This window comes from Elaeis guineensis, chromosome 1 (assembly GCF_000442705.2).
Source record: "Elaeis guineensis isolate ETL-2024a chromosome 1, EG11, whole genome shotgun sequence".
In the NCBI taxonomy this organism is placed as follows: domain Eukaryota; kingdom Viridiplantae; phylum Streptophyta; class Magnoliopsida; order Arecales; family Arecaceae; genus Elaeis; species Elaeis guineensis.
In genome coordinates, this window is record NC_025993.2 from 106,718,650 (window position 1) to 106,730,364 (window position 11,715).

The window sequence follows — 11,715 nt, forward strand, 5'->3', positions numbered from 1 at the left end:
TCTGTGGGTGCGAACTAGTGTGATTGGCAAAGTCACAGAGCTGCGTTACCTAACTATATTATACTTGCATGGCTATGCTTAATGCGAGTAGATCTAACAAAATCAGAAAATAAAATGTTCCAGAGGATAGCCAGAATCGTTAACTGCTCGTTCTACAAAACTTTCCCAAAGTGCACAACAGGGAATAGAACAGCCAGACATGATTTTAGGACATATTCAATAGAATAGCCAGACATGATTTTAAAAACAAGAGAATGCTGTTGAGGAGGATTAACATTCAAAATCAACACATCAAGCTGCACGAAATGTGTAGTTCAGTCCACTGCACCATTGAAGCAAAAATTCCATATCATGTGTTTAAAAGGACAAATTTATGCTACCTCTGATAAATGTTAGCATTCCTCATACCCACCTTTCATCCTGAAGAAGAAAGGTCTCTTAGCAACTTCTGTACAGAGTTATAATAAGCACAGAAATATCAGTCTGAATTTTTTAAAACATACTTCCAATCAAATATCTTGGATACAAATATTATTATAATCAACATACAAAGAACAACAATTCCCTAGAAGACATGCATTAGTGTACATGAGCTATGCCTCACCTTGGCTGAATTCCTTTCGGTGATATAGGCACAGGTAGCAGAAATTGTAGCTACTGATTGATTATGTCGTCACATGAAGTCCATCGAGTCACTCATGGAGGGACCACTCACAGACTGGCCATTTGAAGAACTCTGAGATGGAGATTGATGATGATGCTGAGCCTGCTGTCCACTCAGGTGAGGCAACTGCTGTGAGTGAGAGAAATAGGGTGGCACAGTCCGCTGATGTCCTCCATTAAAGCAATTCCCATTAATGTTTGGATGCTGTCCGGTTGCTATCTTGAGCCGCTGCACTTCTTCCCTTAAAGCCTCATTCAAAGCTGTACAGGAACCAAACACAATCAGTAACATAAATGTGATAGAAATTCTCCATATTCAGTGTTTGTGTCTCCAAGTAGGAGATAGCAAAGTTGTTTTTCTGTCAAGAGCCCCTGCCCCAAATAACTGACCACAAGCTGTGAATCTGAGAACAATTTAAACAAGATTATGTTGTGAAATTATAACAATCTTGTCATTCTTCTACTGACCATTTTCTGCTCTAGAACTCAAAGCTTGCACACTTTTTGCTAACTTACACCACTTCAGTTTCCAGTGGTTGGTAAAAGCAGACAGTTTTTTTATTAGTGAAGCAAAACCACTGCAATCCTGTCAATATTGTCTGATTGATAGATGAAACTAAAGATAATGGACAACTTCACGCACACTGTAGCTTATCACCTAATTCCTCCAAATGGAGTTTACAGGAAGAGTTAAGGTGTCATATTAAACTAAAACTCATTATTACGGATCCTGGGAATTTTATAATCCAGTTGTCGATGTGATGGCATATTGAAAATGCAAAGACCAAAAATTTGAGCTTAGACCAGCATGGAGGACACTAAAAATGCATCAGAGACATACCATCACGAAGTTTTGCTTGTTGTTCCATGGCCTGCAACCGCAACTTGAGTTCTCTGTTCTCTGCCGTCAAACCAGTAGTATCTCTCTGGAATATTATATAAATTGGAACTTTCATCATTGTAATAATCCTAAGTAATGCATATGTCAAGGTATTAAGGAAAGCTTGAAGATCAGTAAGAAATAAAAAAAGGAGACACCACAGAAATTGGTCATCTATGCAGAAATGCAAATTGTTTAGTCTTACTGCAACAAGTATTCCAAAAATAAAATACTTTTTGCATAAGTTTTCAATCTCACAGGGATATAAAGTAACATGAATGATATTATTTTTTTGACCATTCTGCAGTATGTCCTGTCATATTTGGAAAAAGATGCAAGCACAAAATTAGCCAAAAGTTGTCTGAATCAAAATGCCAATGCCCTTAAAACTAAATAGATTCAAACCTTGATTTTTCTTTTTAAGTCAAGGGAAAACCTCCCAAGATAGTTACAGTGGTGTTATTGATAATTTACATCTAAACATAGGCATGATGATGAACAAGACACTATCAACAGAAATCAGAATTTGGATTGGTAACTGTTCAACAGTACCCTGTTCTCCCATTTTTCACTGTTGAATCATTCCACTTTACCACATTCTGAAGTAACTATAAAAATCTTGGAGAAGCCTTTAAGAAATGTCTGCGATATATTTTATAATGATGCTCCTGAGTACAATGTGCATAAGCTGCAGTAACTGAGGGTTCAACAATATTACCTATGGACCTGTTGAAGATTTGGTCCAAACATTTCCTAGATACTTTTCTCTACAAAACAGGACTCTTTTGGGCCTGTTTGGGTAATCCAGCAGGAAATCCAACCCAATCATGTTGGCTTCGTGGATTAGGCAGTCCTCATTTGAGCATGACCTGTATCAACCAAATTCCTCCTAACTCGTATTCCCAGGAGGGAGGGGGACCTCAAACTCCACCTACCCATATCCTATGGGGGAAAAAGGACCCAAAGAAGTCATTTTCCCCCCTTAGGATATGGGCTAGATGGAGCTTGGTTGATATGGCCTATACCTAAATAGGCTGTCTAATCCATTAAATACAGCAGGAGTATGCCGGATTCCCTGCAAGATTACCCAAATCGGCCCTTAGTTTTCTGAAAATGCAATCTTCAGCATAGTAGTTTTCTGAAAATGCAATCTTCAGCATAGTTCTATGTTCGAATTTTTTTTTTTTCTTTTCATTTTTTTGCCGAAGGTTCCCTCTTTAGGATTTGTCTAACATTATGTAATCATTGCCAACAAAGCCTTTGATAATTAATATCAATGTCATGAGGTTTGCATTTCAAAATGATTTTTTGGCTCGTAATTTCTGTCAATATTGTGTGGCAATGTGCGCACAGCTGTTTGTGAGTATATATCAACTGAAAAGCATGAATTTGTTTTTTGGGTCTGTGGCACTTCCCACTGATGGAAATCAAAGCTTGCATCTCCAGACTTTTTTCTCCTTATATGGATATAATGGGGAAAAAGATCTCATTTTCTTGTCCGATTCATTCCAAAATTGTTTGCCACACCCTCTTTGCTTTCTCAATCTACCTTTTGATCTGATTAGACCTAAACAAGATTTGTCGTTCCAGTCGGTACAATACCGTACCGGGCATACAGTGGTGGAGCCTAACATCAAATATTGGGAGGACAAAATAATAATTTTTTAATAATTTTTTAAATAAAATATTTTATAATAAATAATAAAATAAAGATATATATATCCAAAAATATTACAAAAATATCAATAAATATTTAATTTTATGCATAAATAAAGAAAAGTAAAAAATATTATCTTATGCCATCTGCAAAATGATTTTGATTGTGCAAAAATCTCAATAATCTCTTCCACGTTAAAGGTTGAAGAATAAATAAAAGGATAAAGAATAAATAAACAACTATTCTTTCTTTAAAAAATTTATTATTTTAAATAAAAATTAATATATAAATTAATTATATGGCTTTTTTCCAAACCGGTGGATTCATAATGTATGTAAGACTAAAATATTGGGAAGGGGCACCATACATATAAATATATAGGTAATAAGTATTTTAAAATTTTTTTAGGGGGCGGTGGCCCCCCTGATCCCTCTCACGCTCCGCCACTGCGGGCATACATACCATACCGGTACATAATCTCATATCGTACCGACATATGGTATGTCTTGCCATCTTGTATCATACCGTATATCGATACTGTAATAGAATGGTACCGATGTAAGAACCAGTATCGAAAAAGCCAAACTTGAACCTAACATAAATCTAATCCTCCTCTTCTTACCATTGCAGATCTCATCTACTCTATGACTATACAGCAACTGAAGTTACCTAAATAATAAACAGGCTTAATGCCAATTCCTCCAATCATACCACCAATCCTATACCAAGCCGATTGGAGGTTTCATTTTGTTGAAGCAACTCGACCAAATTATCTATCATAGTGAAGCAGCATTCTAAAATAACATTTGTACAACATTCTTTTGAGAACTCTCTTTGCCAACACTTGTTGGTAGGATTAGAGCTTGGAATCTCCCCATGTCACAGATCCAAATTTTCCATTTTAGCTTCTTAAATGTTTTTCTTCAGTTCATGGTGCATATTCTTATAAGTGACACCATTTCAAGTCCATGGCCCTTTATAATTCTCTTGCCTTGTTCTCAACTCTTTTACAGCTTTTTAAAGGAAAAGTGGCAGCAGTATCTTCCTACCCTCCCAACCACCATCAAAAATAGATAATAGTCACCAGAACCTACATATATAATAGCATAAATATTCACACACATACATCATGATAGTAGATTTTTAAAAGGAAAAAGAGTAAAAGGAAACAAAGGCACAGGCTGATCGTATTCAAGTCCTTAAGATGACATGACAAGTTGCAAGGCCTTCAATTAACATTCCCTAATTACACAGCTCAAACCATGAGAAAGGGAAAAATATCAGCCATCTACTATTAAGCCACTTAGCAAAATGCTCACAAAATTCTTAAAAAGTTTAGCTTCTGTGCTAGGAATCTTTGAATTAGATTCTCCATGTACTTTCAGCATCTTGCTTGGTTTGACGGTTGAAGTACCTGTACCAACATACTTCAAAATGTGTCCTTTGGTAGATAGTCCTAAATGCTTTTTTTTCTTTAAGCATTCACCTTTCTTTATGCATACTAATCTATAGATGACAAATTTTCTTAAGGTTAGTTCTCTTTTGACAAGAACTGTTTAACATCAAGCCCATCTTTTCTTACTGTTGATGCACCCAGTCCATCTAGCGGTGAACAAACTTTGGAATTCTTGATTAGATGATCAGCAAATTAACTTCTAATATTTATCCAAGAACCACAATTCTATTTGAAAGCATTTTCTAATATCCTTTCAACGCCACTTTAACAAAAAGATAATATGCTTTCAAAGTAAAGATCTCTTGGGAACAAGATGTATGTCCTCATATGCCATGTGAATGTCCATTCAAATCCTGAATAAAAAAGATAACTTGCTATACCACTGGTGCATATCAAACACCATATTTTATCCTGAGCCAAGTAAGATAAAAGAACTAAGTATGTCATTAATTAGTATCACATCAAAGATCCAATTTACATGAACTTTAGCTGCAAGCATACGATAACACATATTAATGCTTATTATACATTTTATGTGACTAAGCCCACTTATGAACCATTCAGACCAATTCAAAAATATCGTTAATGTAAATATGCTTGACATTATTCAGACATTTGCTGGGTGAGGACTATGTAAATTGATACTCCCTAATCCCACTAAACAAATATAGTCATTATTTAAAATCTGAAAATGAATTTAGGGGCAAGAGTGCAAATCTATGCGAAGAACAGATACTGATATAACAAAAGGAAAATAATGGATAATTTGATTCTATGTGTCTGCTCTTCTTTATGTGTATGAGCATGAGCCCCCACTGGACCTAGTTTAAGCTTGTTTAGCTGATCAGGTCAGTTTCAATCAGCTGAAAATATTCAGATTAGATTTCCTTAACACTTCTAATGCAAAATCAGAATGATTTAATGAATTATAAAATTTTTCATACTATCACATCTTTCTAGAGAAAAGTTACAATAGTTCAGCTTCACTCTTTAAAAATTGGAATCTATTGATGAAGTACAAAATAGATCTGGAAGTTGTCAAAGCATATATTTCAAGAAAAAAACACATTTTCTGATCTGCTGACATTAAACTATGGAAAAACACTAGTGCTACCAGCAATAGAAGACCTTAAAGAAGGCATGTGGCACACTATATAGAAAAGTTTACCAAGTCAAGCTTTGAAACTGTATCATGCAGAAAGCCCAAGAATGACCTAAGTTGTAATACCAAAAACCAATAATCCGCCTCTAACCAATCCAATATTAACATTTGCAATTCAGAAACAATAATTTCTACAGAAAATGATAGCACCATACATACACAACCAAGAGCTATCTATTAAAAACGAAGAACAAAAAAAGGGCAGAAAGCCTATTTGATGGTAACATGTTTGTGTTTGCTTTTGAAATCACTTACGAGGGGTCTGCTTGCATAACCAAAAGTTGCATCACGGTATTATCTAATGCAGGATGTAAAGAAACACAGAAAGCATTAGCAGTCACCAAATTTGTAAGTGATGATTGACACTATGCAAGTAGAAGACTTAAGGTTTCGACTAAATCCATCTACAAGAATGCAGTCAAGAAGACCCTGACCTCAACACAAAGAAAGGAACTTGACGTATGATAGGATGTGCAGTGTGGAAATTTGCACCAACATGTTGCAGAAAGAAGATCAACTGGCTAGCAAAACCAAATAGTGCTAAAAACCACAGTCAAATTGTATGAGGAATTCCATACAAAACCAGGCATCAACCAAGAACCATCTATATACGATCCACTTGAACAATTATGAGATTACATAATTTTAATGAAGAAATGATAGCCTTCACCTCTTAACTAATAATTTTTTAAGGGGGGAAGTATTGAGTTCAATAGCTTATTCCCAGTTCCACCTTGGCAAGGTCCAAGATGGATACACTTGGCACTTGCAACAGATACGAACATAATGAACTATGAATAAGTGATTGAAAATTTAGCAAAATAATATCAGGTTGGTATATTGTAGCTGGCAGTAACAATCCCTGATCTTGGAGTTCAAGTGAGATGCACACACATCATACAGGAAGCAAGCCTGACACTGCTAAACTAATCATCTTCTCAAGAGCCACATTCAAACCAAATGAATTACTGAGGTCTAAACGAACAATGAACCGTTGCGGCCAATTTGACTCCTACCTGTAAAAGTGTAAGCTGTGCTGAAAGAGTGGTTGCCTCTGTCTGAAGTGTCTGCACCTTCCGTTCAAGTTCACTAGTGTACCGAATCTTCCTCTCCTTTGATCTGGCAGCAGATTGCCTATTTGCAAGAATCCTATAGAAGGCAATCTTTATTTCAGAAATACAGTTTAACGATATTATCATAGGAATTATGCAGAATAAACAACTTGAATACACATAAAAATAGCATACGACACTAGTCCACTCTAAAGTATAGATGAACTTCATTTTTCAGTACATGACATGCAATCACCATTCTTTTCAACCTCGTAAAGTGAGGTACGACAGATGGTCTCACAAACGTCTTATTTTTAAGGAACAAGAAGGAAACTCAAAGTATGGATTTTTAAAAACCAAGCAAGATGCAAGAATCCAAAAGAACAAGGATAGCATGTCTAAATTTAAAAATCCTCCGATATCCCATCTCAGAAAGAAGAGAATGTCGACAAAAATCATCCCCAAAAAATAGGACTTTGGGAGGACGATATCGACAAAAAATTCGCAAAAGGGTGGTTCTGGCAATGCGTCAAGTTGTTGAATTTATTTTTCACGTGTCATAACATCGGAAGCCCTCAACTTTGCAAACATCCGTGGAGGAAATTAATTTTATATAAAAAAGATAAACAAAAATTCAGCAAACAAAACCCCTCAAATACCCCATCAAGTAAACCACGCTAGTACATTAAAGAATCCCAATGGCAAACTTCATCGACAGAATTCCCAAATATCAGATCTAAACTACAAGGATGGCGAGTATTAATTCGAAGTTAATCGAGAAATTACGATTCACAAAACCCCAAAACAATTCGAGCTAGTCTGGATAAAAGTCCAAGAATAGAAATTCCCAATACTCCAACTTCGGGAAATCTCATCAAATTCAGAGGTAGAAGAAAAGAAAGTAGAGAGAAAAATCAAGCCTTTTTGCCCTCTTCGGGTCGATCAGGGCCAGCTCGGCGAGCTTATCCGCCACCATCGCTTTCTTGGCGCAATCCGACGTCGATGAAGCCGACTGCCCCTCGAACGGCGAGGTGGCCCCGTCCATCGATCCGCTCCGTCGGTGGAGCCCCCTCTTATCCTGCATCCCGTCTCCGCCGCCAGCGGGGGCGGCAGATGCCGGCGCAGCCTGGAACGACAGCCCCTCGAAGAACGCAGCATCGACAGAGAGGCTCCTGAGGTGAGCACCTCCAGCGGGTTTCCCCGCCCTCCCCTGCTCCACCGCCGGCGGATCCGACCTCCTCGAGTCGACCGGTGGCGGGCCGCCGCCTGGGGCGACGGCGTCGCCGGCGGAGAGGCTGTCGTCGGAGAGTGAAGGGAAGTCGATGTCGGAGATGCTGAAGTCGGGGTCGGAGTCAAAGAGAAGGTCGTCGGGCAGGTGGAGGAAGGTCTCGGAGTGGGCGCGCCGGTGACCGCCGCCGACGCTGCGTGGGTTTGGGGGGATCAGGCCGAACCGGTGGTTGGTCGGAGGGAGTCCGGTCGGGTCCATCGCAAGGGCCCACGGAACGAGCTGCGGAAGACGGACAAGGTGGAGGAGGCGGTGGAGATGATGGGGTGGTGGTGACTTATAAGTCCATGGTCACTGTGTCAGCATTACATCAGCGATGGTCTATCTGATGTTGCTAACCACTTACCGTTTGATTGGGAATGGATGGTGATGAATGGTGTATCCAGATGGGGCAAAGGAGTTGGTTTGGCAGAAGTCAGACGCTGATGGGGGCCACGTACGTACGGAGACTTTAATTCCAATTATCGGTTCGACGCTTCTAATATCTTTCCCATAAATTTAGAAACCGGCGGGTGAAGTCCGGAAATCTAACGTTGCAATAACAGCGTTATTCTAACGGACCCTCAACAAACCCGTTACAGACCGTTATGTGTAACAGCCGTTATTCACCCCAAAACGTATGATTTGGAATTTCTATTATTTAAATAAGAATGATTATTATAACGGCAGTTACAACTGACGAGAAATAACAAGCGATAATGGAAAATAACTGCGTTATTTAAATGCCTGTTTTAATATATATACCATCAGAAAACTCTGCCAGTGTGACGACTTAGAGAAAAAACGGGTATTGCGTACATTTGACCGTTTATATTCTATTGGTGGGAGGGTGGACCGGGACGATCCGCTGGCGTAAGAACTGGACCATTTGATCCCCCTCTTGGACTGTTTGTACCTTAGTTCGGGCCGCACGCAAGGATCTTCCATCCCTGTTTACAGGTTTTTATGCGGGATTCAGCTCCGTCGTCCGATTCTGCCGTGATCAGATGCGCGCATAGAGATTTCTCTGCGTGTCTCGGGTGGATGGTTCCGTTACGTTCTCTTTCTCCGCGATCAGGTTAGTCGGCATTCGGGAAGTATTTGCTGCTGGGCGTCAAACAGTTTTCAGCAGTCTCAGCAAATCCTTACCGGACATTTGCTTCCACCAGCGAGCGGTGGACCGGCATCGGCCGGCGAGTAAGCAAGCTGCTTGCTGGCTTTGCCTGGCTCGCCGCCGGCGTTCCATTTACTTCATCCCCTGTGTATTTCATATATATATATATATATATAGATATTTTTTTTTCATATATTTTATTTTTTTATTTATAAATGTAGAAATTAGTATAGTAATTTGTTGTGCTGCATCATTTGATAAACAAGTTTGGAACGTATTTTTTATTTTAAAAAATAATTAATTTTTTTTTATGATATCAATCATTGAACCGTATTTAATATGAATCTTAAAATATCTAATATTTTTTTATATATCTATATAGATTTTAAAATTATCATTATACGTTGCAATAGGTCCACGTCATGATAGAATATGAATCATATTTTTTTAATGAAAGATAAATCCCGGATCCTTGTTGATTGGTTTAATTATTTTAATATCAAAATATCGAAAAATATTAATCACAAGATGCACCGCATCAAATTGCTCAAGGGTCCCATGACCCATCTTTCCTATCCACATCTGCTGGTCGAAGAATTGACACGTCAACATCAGTAAAGGGTAAAGTTTAAAGACCGGACAGATAACCTGGAAAAGGATTCAATTAGGTCTCAATCAGGTAAAGCATCGTGAAACACATGATATCGTTAGTGATGGCATCGTTGGTGCAAAAAGTCCAATAAAAATGGACAAGTAAATACTACAAGATTCCTTTTTGTGTACGGATGTAGGTTCATAGGTGAATCTCTTTAAGCTGCCTCCATCATGGTATTTCTTCCCATTTGGCGAGTATCTTCATGAAAAATGGTCTGTATTCCTGGTGACACTTCATACCATGATGTGGCTTAAAATTGGACGGTCCAAAAAATTTTCTTGCTTGTTGCGCATGTAAATTTTTATACCATCTGAATTTTTCTTATAACATCTAATGTTACGTGCGGAGAAGAAATTCCCTCTTTCAAGATTGATTAAGGGCCAAAGATGAGTTTGGCGGTCCATTCATTCCCGGATAAATTCTTTGGTGCAGCCAGATAGCGCACTTCATTTTGACCGGCTCTATGTTTTACTGAAAGGTGCATGTAATATTAGTGATCAAAGACGATGCTAGCTTCTGACATTCTATCTCTAAATTGTATGTACTTAAAAAAATATAATAAAATTTTATATCTGAGTTTGGCGTTCTCAAATTAATCTCATCTTTAGCCTAACTGATATAACCTTTTTTTGGGGAAAAAAAAAATCAAGGATGGACTGTAGATCAGGATTGTGATATATCTAGGCCAGGATGAGCTTTTTTATAACTTAAAAAAGAAGAAGAAGAAGAAGAAGAAGAAGAAGAAGAAGAAGAAGAAGAGAGATTAGAAGAAAAATTATAGGATAATTAAAATTAGTCGCTATCGCGGTGCTCCTATCATTTGTTTGCCACTCGCTTCAAATCAAAGCCACTTCTATCGTTTTCAGTGGCAGTGGCTGGTATGCCATTTCCATCATTATAGTAGGCGGCCTGAATCACGCATTGGCCATATCACTCTCTTGTTTCATTGCCTTTGAAAATTATCTAAAATCCAAATTAGAGAGTTGGATTTAATGAATCCTGATGGCTTTCCATCATTTACATAGAAAAGTGAGAGTCACGTTATAAGATTGCTTACGGCATTTAGATTTTAATTTTAATATATATCTGATAGCAAGCCAAGTTCAAGTATCCAAACTCACTCAAAAATTATTCTTATCAATAGAGCGTCTATTTGCCAATTTGAGGTAACCTACAAAGCCGCTGAAGAAAAAGATGGGGCAATAAATCACCATACTGTAAAAATGAAGAATCTATTGAGAGTCATTGCTAGGTCCAAAGTCTAAACACAACTAAGATTCTATTTTTTATGTATTTTATTTAAAATAAAATTTTATCCTTAGTGTTGCCCTATTTAATTATTTTCTTCTAAAAGTTATTAGTATTTGTATCCTATTAGGTCTTTAGTTTATGAGTTAAGATAGGAGTCAAATTCATATCCATATTGTGGTCTAGTTAAAAGGACCCCTAATATCTCCTTAGCATGTGAAAAATTATAGAAAAAGGTGTGAAAAAAAGAGAGAAAAGAGATTATTTATGCATGTAGAGACTCCTTCATGAGATACTTTTGTAAAATTTTAGTATTATTTTTTTTTGAAAAAATTATTTTTTTCTTGTTGGGTACAAAATGCCCACGGCCGAAGTTCTCAGCGGGATCAGCCCTTGCGAGCCCCGCCCGGACTCCTACGGGAGCCGGGCTCCGTCGTCAACTTCAACTGCCGGTAAGATCCGCCCGAACTCCCACGGGAGATGGACTCTGTCCACGACTCCAACCTCAAGAGGGACTTCGCCCGGACTCTTACGAGAGCCGGGCTTCGTCGCCAACGTCAACCG

At 38.1% G+C, this 11,715-nt stretch overlaps 1 protein-coding gene across 6 annotated transcripts; it reads right to left on the minus strand.

Moving 5' to 3' along the window:
- Nucleotides 1-110: 110 nt before the first annotated feature.
- On the minus strand, nucleotides 111-8,416 carry LOC105038330 (transcription factor VIP1). 6 transcript variants are annotated; one of them, XR_012141777.1, is made up of 6 exons: nucleotides 7,791-8,416; nucleotides 6,835-6,967; nucleotides 1,505-1,589; nucleotides 605-924; nucleotides 381-420; nucleotides 111-296 (listed from the first exon to the last, which is right to left on the minus strand). XR_012141777.1 is itself a non-coding variant. In XM_010914100.3 (4 exons), the coding sequence occupies exons 1-4, from the start codon at nucleotides 8,354-8,356 to the stop codon at nucleotides 674-676; spliced, it is 1,035 nt and encodes a 344-aa protein (XP_010912402.1). In that variant the 5' UTR covers nucleotides 8,357-8,416; the 3' UTR covers nucleotides 479-673. The 6 variants fall into 6 exon arrangements, 1 of the variants encoding a protein (XP_010912402.1); XR_003799790.2 differs by having other exon boundaries at nucleotides 111-322; nucleotides 413-448; XR_012141776.1 differs by having other exon boundaries at nucleotides 381-448.
- Between the last annotated feature and the right edge of the window lie 3,299 nt (nucleotides 8,417-11,715).

What these genes read in the sequence shown, in the direction of transcription:
- LOC105038330 (XM_010914100.3), bottom strand. Translation starts at nt 8,356, where the DNA reads ATGGACCCGACCGGACTCCCTCCGACCAACCACCGGTTCGGCCTGATC. An exon ending in CACAGCTTACACTTTTACAG is followed by an intron (nt 1,590 to 6,834) that starts GTAGGAGTCAAA and finishes ATAATATTCCAG; the next exon opens with AGAGATACTACTGGTTTGAC. An exon ending in ACAAGCAAAACTTCGTGATG is followed by an intron (nt 925 to 1,504) that starts GTATGTCTCTGA and finishes GTTCCTGTACAG; the next exon opens with CTTTGAATGAGGCTTTAAGG.